The sequence below is a fragment of the Dermacentor albipictus genome, chromosome 8 (genome assembly GCF_038994185.2).
Source record: "Dermacentor albipictus isolate Rhodes 1998 colony chromosome 8, USDA_Dalb.pri_finalv2, whole genome shotgun sequence".
Lineage (NCBI taxonomy): Eukaryota > Metazoa > Arthropoda > Arachnida > Ixodida > Ixodidae > Dermacentor > Dermacentor albipictus.
Genome location: NC_091828.1, coordinates 74,314,733 through 74,327,868, shown reverse-complemented (window position 1 = coordinate 74,327,868; position 13,136 = coordinate 74,314,733). Strand labels below are relative to the sequence as shown.

At 49.5% G+C, this 13,136-nt stretch overlaps 1 protein-coding gene across 2 annotated transcripts in view; it reads left to right on the top strand.

The window, feature by feature from the left end:
* The window catches only part of LOC135920877 (BTB/POZ domain-containing protein 6-like), a 30,061-nt gene extending 20,122 nt beyond the window's left edge, over nt 1-9,939 (top strand). For both annotated transcript variants that reach the window (XM_065455139.1, XM_070522870.1), the window contains exon 4: nt 8,211-9,939. In XM_065455139.1, the coding sequence (XP_065311211.1) occupies nt 8,211-8,832 (622 nt within the window). In that variant the 3' untranslated portion in view covers nt 8,833-9,939. The remainder of the gene's footprint in view (nt 1-8,210) is intronic.
* The last annotated feature ends 3,197 nt before the right edge of the window (nt 9,940-13,136 follow it).

Genomic DNA, 13,136 nt, shown 5'->3' with positions numbered 1-13,136 from the left:
CTTGCGCGTGCAGTTGCGCTCGGATGATAGAGCGAATCAGTGCACCTAGCTCGCTATCGTTGTGCGTCCTGAAATCAGATGTGTCAAGGTGAAAGCGGATCATGTGAAGCTCATCGAGGCGCTGACAGGTACTGATGATGTCTTCGACGGTACTGATGTTTTGCACTACTAGTGCATTGGATGCCACAGTACCAATATCATTGAGCAGGCGACGTATACGGTCACTTTCGGCCATTGAGGTTTTGTGCGGCGGCAGAGGGTGAGGACATCCTCTATGAATGAAGTGTATGACCGTTCCGTGCACTGAATACGCTCAGCTACCTTCTTCATGGCGATATCAGAGCTGGCAGGAGAGTTTGCGAAAATCTGGCGTAGGTGGTGTGTAAACGTGATCAAGTTAACGAAATCGAGCTCACGGTTCTAAAACGAAGTTTATGCGACGCCGGTTAGATAGAATACGACGAACGCAAGTATGGCAGATTCGTCCCAGTAGGTAAAGGCATGAACTCGTACGGTTCGAAACAGTCATCAACGCCTGCACCACGAAGTCCAGCAAACACCGGTGGATTGTTCGGAGGGGTGGCGACCGTCCAAGAAGGGGTTCCCGCCGGAACAAGCAAGGCGGATGTCGCGGCACTAGCCTGCTGGTCTTGCGACATGGTCGAGTGTAGCATGTTGATACGGCGTCCCGAGCGGAGCTTCAGGGATGTAGTGTAGCTGAAGCTGGAGAGAGACCGTGAGCGAGAGGATTAAGGAACCAGACAGCGTAGTCCACCATTTATAAGACAACGTCAGACTCTTTATTCTCCCGAGTGACGTTGTCCACACCAGCCTACGTGAAAGACTGGCGATGCGATCCGGACGGCCTGGGCAGCGACCACTATCCAGTGTGGATTACTTTGAACGTGGGACGAAAGCGTGCGGCCGGGCGCACTGTGCGCACGATCAGATGGGATGCCTACAGAAGAGCATTTGCGGAGCAACCCAAGACTGCATCCGTACGAGAGCGGGCGTCACGCGCCCTGCGCAAGGCCACTACTGAGACTGCGGCGAGAGCTGGTGTTCCGGCGCCGGACATACATATGCTAAACCTTTGGGATGCGCGCAAGCGAGCACAGTTGACGTATGAAGCCAACATCGCGACCGTGTGCGACTTGGACGTCGCACTGCTATCGCTAGAAGATACGCCAAACGCCTGTATCGGGAACGTTGGAGCCAGCACTGCTCATCGTTCAACGAAAGAACTGGCCTCCATAAGGTGTGGCACACGTTCAAGGCTATGACAGGTCAGCGTAAAACACGCAGCGCTATTTCAAACGTCTTGCTCAAAACTAGCCAGTCAGTCAGCCAACTCCAAGATGATGCCGCGAACACGTTTTTTCCCGAACCGTCGATGCCCCCGAACGGTGACATTTACCGGAAAACGCCGCCAGTGACCGATGAGGGTATCCAGGCCCCATTCTCACTCTTCGATCTCGAACAGGCACTTTCTTCCATCAACGCGCGCAGCGTGCCAGGCTATGACGGCGTGACGTGGGCGGCTCTGAGGAATCTGGAAGAATACGCAAAAAAGCAACTTCACGAGGAGATTAAAGAAGTGTGGATCAACGGTGAAATCCCAGCAGGATGGAAGCATTCGATAGTCAAACCCATACCAAAACTAATCAAACAGCCGGATGTACTGTCGAACATGTGCCCTGTATCTCCCCCACTTACTATGTGTAAGCTGGTGGAGCGAATGGCCTTGACACGCATACCTCACTTTCTAGAAACAGAGGGTCGCTTTCATTCAGCACAGACAGGATTTAGGCCAAACCTTGGCACTCATGACAGCCTCCTACTTGTGAGGCAAGGTGTACTGCGTCGAATAACAGTCGGTCGCGCAAAGTGATACCCGAGCATCCTGGTGGCGGTGGACCTCCGTAAAGCTTTTGACACTGTGACGCATGAGGCAATCATCGAAGCAGCTGAGAGGCACGGAATCACAGGCCGTCCCCTATCCTTTGTGCGTTCCTTCCTTCAAGATCGCACTTTTTCCATACGGGTAGACGGAGACGTCGGGAATTTTTGCCCAAACACTGTGGGAGTCCCACGAGGCTCCATACTATCACCCCTCCTCTTTAATTTGACTATGATAGGCCTGGCTGAGCGACTGGAGGCTATTTCCGAACTGGGCTTCACAATTTACGCAGATGACATCACGTTATGGAGTGCATCACGACCAATTGGTGAGCAGCAGGAGACTTTGCAGGCGGCACTTGACGTTATTGACCACTACCGGCCACAACCTGGCATGCGGCCATCTCCAGAGAAGACAACCTATGTGGTGATCCGTGGTTCAGCGCAGGACGAAGCAGCCCTGCACGCTCACTCTCGCAGGCGAGATGCTGCAGCGAGAGGAAAAATCAGTGCGCGTTCTCGGGATACCTATTGACCGCACAGGCATAGCGGATGCGTGGCTCGCAGACCTTCGTCGGACATGGCACAATACTATGCACCTCATAAAACGAATCTGTTTCCGCATGGACGGTACTGGTACCGACGTATGCCGAAAGCTTGTTAGTGCTTTGCTGACATCCCGAGCGATATACGGAGCGCGCTGTTATGATCTGCTTGCTCGGCTCTGGATACAGCTAGAGGTACTCCACAAATCAGCTCTCCATGTTATCACAGGGCTCCCGAAACACACACGTGTCGAGGAGCTACATCGCTATGCCAAGTTGCCTACCCTCCGTGCAACCATCGAAGCGTCGAAGGCAGGACACGAGGAACGCCTGAAGCACACCAGGCAAGGCAGGACTCTACTGGCCTACATGGGAAAGGATATATCAAATTTGCCACAACTGCCATCCGACATCTCACCATGGGATGACATTGCTGTCGTCGACACTACACCAACGCCGCGAAACATGGGCGCCCAACATGCGCACCACCGGGCAGCATTCGCTGCGCTTCTTGCGCATACATTGGCACACGCACCGCCAAGCCATGAACAAGTGTACACTGACGCAGCTTTCGACCCACGCACCAACGAGGGAGCAGTCGCCTACCACATAGTGGGTTCTTGTGAGACACATTCTACTTTTATAACTGCTGATGCCGACGACCCAACGGTACTTGAACTCCGCGCAGTAGTCTGGGCATTAGATAGAGTTTCAAGCACCACGCAAGCAAAACACATCGATATATACACCGACTCTCAGTATGCGCTGCATGCCTGCAAGTCGCGCCACACAGCATCACCGGAAGTGCTCCTAGTCAAGCAGGCCTTCAGGCGTGCGGAGGCCAACGGGGTCACTGCAACACTTCATTGGATCCCTGGTCACCAGGGCATCGAGGGAAATGAAAAAGCCCACGAGGCGGCGCGTGCCCTTCTTTCCGACCGCGTCGTCTCCGGGGATCCTTCAGAAACCCTCACAACCAGCACAAGCAGCACGACAAATGGAGCCCTGTATGACCCAGACAGAGCTCTGAGAGCAGCAGCCAACCGACGCAAGAGGGAACTCCGCGCGAGTGTGCCCTCAGACCCAGACCCACTTCCCGCGGGTCTTCCTAGATCAGGGCAGGTGCTGCTGCATAGGTTCCATTCTGGCTTCGTCCATCACACCGGATGTGCTGGAGCGGTGGCGGCAGTATCGGCCACGCCAGGAAAAACACCCTCCTTCTCTGTCTCCCAATTCCCTTCCATCGCAGGAACCCGGCCCTCCCACATCCTCCGCGGACCAAGAAGAACTCCAGGCGCCACACAGGTGCCCTGACTGCGACATGGCCACGCGGCCTTCCGCAGCCCATCTGTTTTGGGAGTGCCAGCGACACGCTCAGCAGCGGGACCACCACCTGAGGACGGTGCGAGTGTCGTCCTATGAAGGGTGGATTAGACCGGCAACTGGCTCGATTAATTCCGACAGGGTCATTCTGGACTCGCTCTTGGCTTTCGCCAAAAACGCGCAGCTTCTAGGACGGCTCTGACTGAATACGCCTCCCCCTTCCTCTTCCTATTCCCCATTATAGGCCTTCGAGCCAACCCTTAATAAATACATTTTATGCGAAGCATACTAGCCGCATAACCACGCTCTTCCTTGCTGCGCCGCGCGTGGCCGCGTAGCTACCATATGACGTCATAACAGCTGCAAAAGCGGAGTCTCAACTCGTGCGCTCGCTTGCGGCCGCGTAGCTACATAGCCGGGTCTCAGCTCGTGCGCTCGCCTGCATGAGTTGTTTCTTCGTCCAGCCGAATTCCAAATATAGCCAAGCAACAGCAGTTCACCAGGCTAAACAGTGGTTCAACAACTAAAATAAAGGCTAGTACGCTTCGCATCCTGGGCTTAACCTTAGCTAAGCCACAGCCATTTTTTGTCATCATCATTCTCCCGAGCGAGAGCCGCACGAAACAGGCCGGAAATTGTACATATGCGAAGGTGCAGGGCAGGAATAATGGTTATATATATATATATATATATATATATATATATATATATATATATATATATATATATATATATATATATATATATATATAGTAGGCAAAGAGGGATTCTTCAGGCTACCTTTCAAACGTAAAGAACTTGAGTGGTGCTACAAGGTATATATTTATATATATATATATATATATATATATATATATATATATATATATATATATATATATATATATATATATAAATATCTGTGTGTGTGTGTGTGTGTGACTACAGAATATCATACGCAGAGGGGAGCTTACAATGGTGCTAGCACAACATTATTTCTACGAGAGGTTTTAGAGCGCAGCTCTTTAAGGGCCCTCACCGGACCACATAGCAAATTTTCGTTATACGCAACAAGTTGTTTTGTGCCCTCTAGGCAACGTTATGCCGCAAAAAGGTTTCAATTTGGCTCATTAGTAGACGAGATAGAAATATTTCAGTGCCGCGAGCGCATGATTTCAGGAGGCGAGCGCCACTGCGAAGAGACACTCTCGCCACTTGCCCCGTCTAGCATGAGAGAGGGAAATTCCCTGCCTGCGTTCTCCCATACAGGAGCTCGAGGGTCACGTGACGCATGCCGTCACAGGCCCCGCCTTCATTTTACCCCTCGTTTCTTTGCTGCGCTGTGCGCTTTCGCTGTCGCGTGCGCGCTGTTGCATTTGTGTCGTTTTGCGCAGCGCACGATTTTGCGCGCTGTGCCCGAGAACGACTGAGCGGTATAAGTCAGTGCTTCACTAACATTGAGGCAGACGCAAGCGGATCACAGAGCACAATCATGCGCTGGAACTCAGTAGAAAATGACATAGTTTCGGTCTCTGCGTGCGCACACATTCAGCTTGTGTGTTTTATTATTTCTCTAAACTTTAGTTTGTCTATTGAAGCAACAGATTACACAAATAACAGATGCTGCATCAAATAATTCTTGAACTCACGTGTCACTATGAGCAGCATCACAACACAGACACATGTCTGTAGGCGAACTTACACATATACATCAACCCTTCGGCTTGGAGCGCGGCACACGCCAGGGGTGCGATCGGAGATATTTTGTTCGATCCGCGTTCTGTTCGGTTGCTGCAACGTCACAAAGTGGCAGTATGAAAAATTTGTGACAACGGGGCGGAGAGTAGCCAATCAGAAAGCTTTGACCTCCCCGGAAGTTTACTTCCGTCGTTTGTCGTCTGCTTGCAGACAGTATACTACAAAACGAAAGGTTTCTCGTCTTCCAAATGAATGGAATATTTATCTAAAAAAATGTATTTTTTCTTCTCAAGCCCAAACATGTTTTCAAATAGCAGTACGTGCGACTACTGCAATTTATAACTATTAGTTTCTTTGCGTCGTCCCTAGCTAGTGTCGCGCAGAGCGAGAAGAAAAAAAGAAAAAAAAACGACAGGAAGAGTGGCGCACTTTTCAAGAGGCAGCGACGACATTCCAGTGGCTCGCTGGCACCGATGATGAGGTCGAGTTCGCTGTACAACCAACGAATCATTTGTTTCGAGATAACTTTTATTTGGGTACCGGCCCATGAAGAAGTCCCAGGCAGCGAAGCCGCTCACGAGCTCGCCCGAGCACTCTACCACCGGGCAACTCTAGAGCAGCCAGTTAGAGGGATAAAAGATAGCATCATCACGTACAGGGAAATTGTCGATCATTACAAACCCGAAAGAACTATCTTTCCGCCTGCGCATTGGTCTCTCTCTCTGGAAAACGCTCGCATTTGGCGACGCCTCCAGGGAAACAATTATACATCACCACATTGGATCTACTTAATACAGACGAGGGACTATAACGATGCCCTCTGCAAAATTTGTAAGCAACAAGGTACGCTAGACCATATAATATGGGAGTGTGCTGGCTCCCCAGGGGCCAAGGAAAACATTGACAGTAGAGAAACCTGGGAGGCCTTGCTCCAGAGTGAGGCTGAAGACGACCAGCGTCGAGCAATCCGCCTGGCCGTTGAGGCCGTTAAGACTCACCGTCCTCAACGCGCGGGGACTGCTTCGTCCCCCCCCCCCTCCTTACCTACGTGTAGCTTGAGAGGCGGGCACCCCAGCTCGGTGGAACAATTAAGTTTTCAATCAATCGAGAAACAAAAACGACGCCGGAATTCACTTTCTGCCATCTCTTCAAACGCGTTTCGCACCGCCACATGGTCTCCCCCTTCCTCTAGAAACGCCAGCGCAACAACCTAAGTTCCCAATGGAAGCTCCATTTTCTCATATTAAACTATGGTTTAGATACAAACGTGTCATGCCGCAGCCGCCGGTTGGATCCAATCGAATCCACCAGACGCGCCATGCGAGTCCGTATAATTGCTCCAAACTTCCCAGCTCCCGTCGGGTTCGGCACCCAGCATACCAAATGCTCGGTGGGAGGATGATTGACAGGAGTGTGTCGTCATTTTGACGTCACTAAAAACGTGTCCACGCCCCGCAGCTGGCGACGTCGGCGCGGAGTAGGCCAATCGCGCGCGCCGGTAACCGAACGAACGCGCCGAACAACCATCTCCGATCGCACCCCAGGAGGGCAAATGGCGTTCGGTTTGAAATGTCAGCTCTTTCTGCGGCACGTAGCGATCTAATACTTGGCAGACACTATCGCTAGCGCGCATTGTATGTACGGCACTTGTCAGTTCAAAATGGCCAGACCTCATGAGGGGCACTTTAAGCGCCCGTTCTTGCGTTGGGCGTAGGCGTGCCTCGGCGGCATTATACCTCGTAACTGAGCGAACAAGCACAGGCTAAAGATAAAAGCGAACGCGGAGCATTGCGGTAGATGAAAGAGCGCGTGAGGAGGAAAGTGGAGGAGGAGGTTACAGGGAAATAATGAGGCGGAAAGTGGAGGAAGAGCAGAGGAGAAACGGCCTGCGCATGCGCTGAGTTGGCGGTGGTCTTAGGCGGCCGTGGCATCTGCCGCCGCCTGGGCGATGCCATGTGCGCTTCCGAGGTGGAGGCCGGGGGGCACGGCGGGATAAGGGGAGATGGCTACGCTCGTCCGCGGCATCGGCTGCTGAGGTCAGTTTGCCGTACCAGGGTGTGTGACGTGTATCATTGCTTCTGCAAGGGGCGATGACGAGCGGCTACGAGTAGGGCTTGATGTGACGCTCCCTTGGGTATTGTCGCCGCTGGCACTGGTCGCACGATTTCCCCGTGACGAAGGGCCGCTCTAGTCGTTGGTGGCGTGAGAAGAAAAGCGTAGTGCCGAAGAAGACGTGTGCATTTCGACGGGTGCGAAATGGGAAAACTCCCGCGTGCTTATATTTAGGCGCCCGATAAAGAACACTCGGTGGTCCAGATGATTCGGGAGTTCCTCACTACGGCGTGCCTCGTAGTTGCATTGTGGTTTTGGCACGTAAAACCAAATAATACAATGTTTTTTTTTTTAAGACAGTCTGTGCGGCGACGATGGCTACGATATGGCGCTCTATATAGAGTAGTGCTCGTCGTCTTTATGGAAACAAAGTGCTCTACTCACTGTATTCTCCTCCTAATGTAAACCGTGCACCTATATAATCATAATGCAAAATAGTGACAAGCGAAATGAAAGAACGAATACAGTTGCGCTCAAATTTCGTATGAGAGAGTATCGTAATCGTCGGTGAATCTTTTGTCTCTTTCCATATTTCCTACCCATTTTGCTCTCTGCTCTGCAGGCTAGTCAACCTGAGATATTATCTCGTTAACTTTCCTTACATATCTCTCTGTACCTCTCTAAACAGTGTGCTTTCATTTTCATGCAACGCAGGTATTTCTACAGCCGCCGTTTGGATGTACAAACCGCGTACCAGGCCGCCTGTACCCGTACTGCTGCTGCCAAATACCTCGTCCCCGAGCTCGAGGAGAGATGCCTCGCGTTCATGAACGAACGCATGGTTACCGACGAGGTGTGTGCTTTCCTGGACTACGTTCTGACCATGGGCGAAGAAGCCTTGGCCACCCCCGCCACAATCCTCATCGTCAAAGACAGCATCGGGGTGCTCTCCTCCGCGACATTTATGACTTGCACCGAGGAGACCGTGAGATATGTTCTCAAGCACGCCGCCAATGTTCCCGAGGCATCAGTGCTAAAAGTCGTGTACGGTTGGGGGCAGCAGCGCCTCACGCGCGCCGACCATTCGTATAGCACACGTCTACGCCGTAAAGGGCGAGGGCTCGAAGGCGAACCGGTCGATTTTCGTGCGGTCATGCGCCCACTACTCCCCGAGCTACGGTTCCTCGCGCTGACGGCCAAGGAATTCGTCGACGGTCCTAACACGTGGGGAATGTTCACAGACGCCGAAGCAAGGGCAGTTCTGAGCAACATCGTCAAAGAAGGCTCAATGGCGATGGCGAAAGGGTTCTGCGAGATCCGCAAGGCTCGAGGGTAGACCTGCGCACGATCTTGAGCTCCAGTAGATACCGCGTGACGTGCTCGCAGCTTCGTTCTTGTAAAACTTACTTGCGGACTGCAGTGTTTGTAACGGTACGTGCTGCTTCAAATCCGATCGACTGCGGTAGATACCTCTTTGACTGGACGACCCTAAATGTGGCTCGAAGTTCAGGCAATAATTCTTTTATTATTACTACATCACAGTCGATACCTGTATTTCAGCAGATAACGTTGATATCCTTGCGTAGTTTCATTCGGTGACCTCACAGGACGTAGCCTACGTCATAAATATTTTCTTTGCACAACAACGTCCGCCTTCCTAAAATTTCCGCTAATCCATTTCCAGCCTACACCAAGATGCATAGACTGTTTCGAATTGTATTCTCACAAAGGCATAGCTTTTTAGTACATACTGCAGGGCTACCTTATCGCCGTATGGCTTAACATTTGCCGCGAAAGTTCAGTTGTCCTTGAATAGCTCCCGCTTTCTGTACATCTCTGGAACATTTGTACTTCTGTAGAGGTTATGGTTATTTTTGTTCATTATGTAGAATCGTTAATCTTGGCATAATTGCTGTCATTTGCTCTATCCCTCGTTCTTAACTGAAGATTAGGTGCCTTTAATGCACAGCTCTGGGAGAGATACAGTGTGCACCTTTACATTTAGGAGCTCAGAAAGTCTCTGTTTAATATGTATACTTTCAATACTTTCAAAGGGATTGACGTCATAATTTGCAAAAGTGTTTTTTAATTATATTAATAATATTGGCTGCAGCTTACATGCTTTTAACGCTTCGCCTCTAAGTAGAGATGCAACGTGAACTGCCATAATAATAAGGTATCTTCATTTTTGTATATTTATTTTGTAGCGGAAAAAACGTATGGTTTTTCATAGCAAGGACGTTAGAAAAATATTTCCGATGTTTTGAGCCAATAACAAGTGCAGCTAGCCGAATCGCCTAGCAGGGAGCCTTGCACAGTGGTTAATGGGAACATTATGTTGAGCTGTGTTTGCCGCGCCCGGCCAGTAGAGTGACGCTTTTCTGGGCACAGCAATGCTGGAAGACGTGCTTTAAATAAATACAGACTTTTCAACTTGTACAAAGGAGCACTGTCTTTTTGTTGTTGTTTTTTTTTTGCTGGTTACCACTATTTTCACGTAGATCCATTATCTACGCTCGCGGCACTGAAATATTTCTATCTCGGCTACTAATGAGCCAATTTCAAACCTTCTTGCGGAACAGCGCTCCCTAGAGGGCACATAACAACTTCTTGCGTAGAACGAAAATTTGCTGTGTGGCCTGGTGAGGGCCCTTACGAGCTGCGCTCTAAAACATCTCGTACAAATAACGTTCTGCTAGCACCATTGTAAGCGCCCCTCTGCAATGATGTGTAGTAACACACACACACACACACACACACACACACATATATATATATATATATATATATATATATATATATATATATATATATATATATATATACATATATATATATATATATATATATATATATATATATATATATATATATATATATATATATATATATATATATATATATATATATATATAGACTAGCATAATTCATCTGTGATTCTATGATTGTTAATTTAGTTAGTAAGCGAATGTTTGCAAGTTTATAAGGCCACTAAAGCTTACTTCGTACATCCACGAATTTGCTATCGTAATCGGTGCTTCGCCTTTCAGGCGAAGCTGTGCCATTTTATTACACGGCAAAGCATCATTTAAAGGTAATTCTCACTCCGCAATAGGTCTGGTTCGTTCTAAATTTGTTGGCCGAGTTCCACAATATTCTGCATCAAGAGGCGACTTTTTGAAAGTCCAACTCCGGCGATTTTTCGATATGAACGCATATATATATATGTGTATATATATATGTGTGTATATATATATATATATATATATATATATATATATATATATATATATATATATATATATCGATTAAATTCGCCGGGGACGTCGATTCTCTGAACATTTCCCTAGCGTCCTGAAAAAAGCAGGTATGAGAGTGGCACAGATTTTTTGCCAATAAATTAAATTGCCTCGAACACCCCACGTTACCTCTTCCTCAGTTATAGGCCGCCTTGTGCATGACGTGAGGAGTGTTCCATGAAGAGCATGCCGGGATCACGCAGACAACAGCGACGAGGGCGTCGAGGAGTCGATGACTGTGAGCTAGTGCATGGCGTGAGAAGTTGCTGTCGCGAGAAGTTGCGTTCCCTGTAGACGTGCAGGAGCTGGGAGGCTAGTGGTGTTGCGTTGTTGGCTGCACGAACTTCGGCCCTCGCCATCCGCGCACACATTTTGAGCCGATGCCGATAAAGTTCAGCCGATGTTAAGCCTATATATCACAGCCGCGTAGTGCATGCGTCTACTCCTGGCCGATCTGAGCGACTGACCTGAAGCTAATCAAGCCATCACGATGAAGAAAACTCCTTGTGTAGTTATGTTTTCGTCGCTTCTCACATAAAGAAGTGAGAAGCGACGACACGGAGCAGCATCGACATCGGTACGTTGCCGCTCTCGACGGAAAACTGCCAGTCGCATTCACCGGCACTTCCCTAAATTATGCGCTACTATGAACATGGGTGTATTTTCACGGATTGTCATGCAGGCTAGTTATTTAGCTTCCGATGTGCACTGCTTGCCTCGTATCCCAAATGGGCAGCATGTGTAGGCCCCTTCTATACAGCAGCGTAAACAGCCGCATCGTTCAGCTGCCAGCGGTGTCAATACTGGCATCGGCGTTTTCGAGATGAAATTGCGTGTTCTCTAAATGAACGATCATATGCGCAAAGTCCTCATCTGTGTCTGCTTTATGGGACGTATTGTGTGCATGAAGATAATGTGAAGAATGATAAATAGGCAGCATAACAATGCTCCCGTACAGCGGTCTCCCTCCAATTGTTTTCGAAGGTGTGTGGTTGCTCATATCAGTGCGATTCTGAGTAATGCAATGGTGCTTACCTGCACAAAATGTGCCTGTTTTGATATAGTCTGACATTTATTGATGTCAACGATGAGCAGCTAGCACTATGTATCGCAAGCGAACAACGAGTGGTCGCTGTACTTTCCTATGTAAACAAATGCACCGGTCGGTGCTTTGGGCTGCCAGCGGCCTTGCAGGATACAAATGCGGAAAGCCACACTCCACATCTTACAGTGAGCATGCGAAGCGCTTCCATGAGAAGGGTCGAAACACCTGAAATAGCAAGCAGCACGTATAAAACCAGTGCTTAGGGCTACCATCGGTCTCATGTTGCAGCATGATATGTAGCGCATGGGCGCTGGCTCTCGTGGTGGCGGGTCGAATGTGAACGGCGATTCGTGGCTACCGAATTCGTCAAAATCATAAGTATCAATATTTGACAGATCTGAAGAGCTGAGCCATTGCGAGTGCATCTAAGGGTACTGACTAGACACAGGAACCGTCCACTCACGAACGTCACAAGCGTACGGCCTGTCGCCGCCTACTCAGAAGCCGTGTTGTCGCAGCAAGACTTATTGCCGTCGGGCTTCGAACCGTATGACATACCCGAAGTTCCACTCTGGACGATGGCAAAGCCAACGGTGAGGCTCTCAATCCCTGGAATAACGAAGAAGTCGAAGATGCCGCTTGCTGGCCTCAAGCATTTCGCGCTATTATACATTGCTTACATGCATGGATATTACGAACATATTTTTACAGATGGTTCGGTGACACAGACCTCTTCCGCGGCGGCCTACACTGTGCCAGGAATGGGGATCGCACAACGGTTCAAGATAGGACACAGGACGTCGTCTACAGCAGCTGAGTTGACCGGAGTTCGAGAAGCAGTTCGCGGCATACTGCAACAAAGTCCCGAGAAGTGGACAGTGTTCTGCGACTCAAAACCAGCACTGCAACTCATCAGCAATTATATGAGTGACAGAACCGCATATAGTCCCCTGGTTTATGACATCATGTATCTGCTTGCTGAGGCGTCTCATTCCGGACATACCATCGTGCTGCAGTGGATTCCTGGCCATTGCGGAATAGCTGGAAACGAACAGGCTGACGCAGAAGCAAAACAGGCGCACACTGACGGAACTATTATAAAAATTCATTTTTCCCGGTATGACATTAACGCCTTGCTCCATACCTCCCTTAAAACTTCTACGGTGCAACATTGGGACAACCCCGAACATCGACAAGAGCGCTTCCATAGACTTGACGCTGGACTACAATTCCGGCATCCACTTCGGTTGCGGAGAAGCCAGGAAACGCTCATTCATCGATTACGGCTGGGTGTGG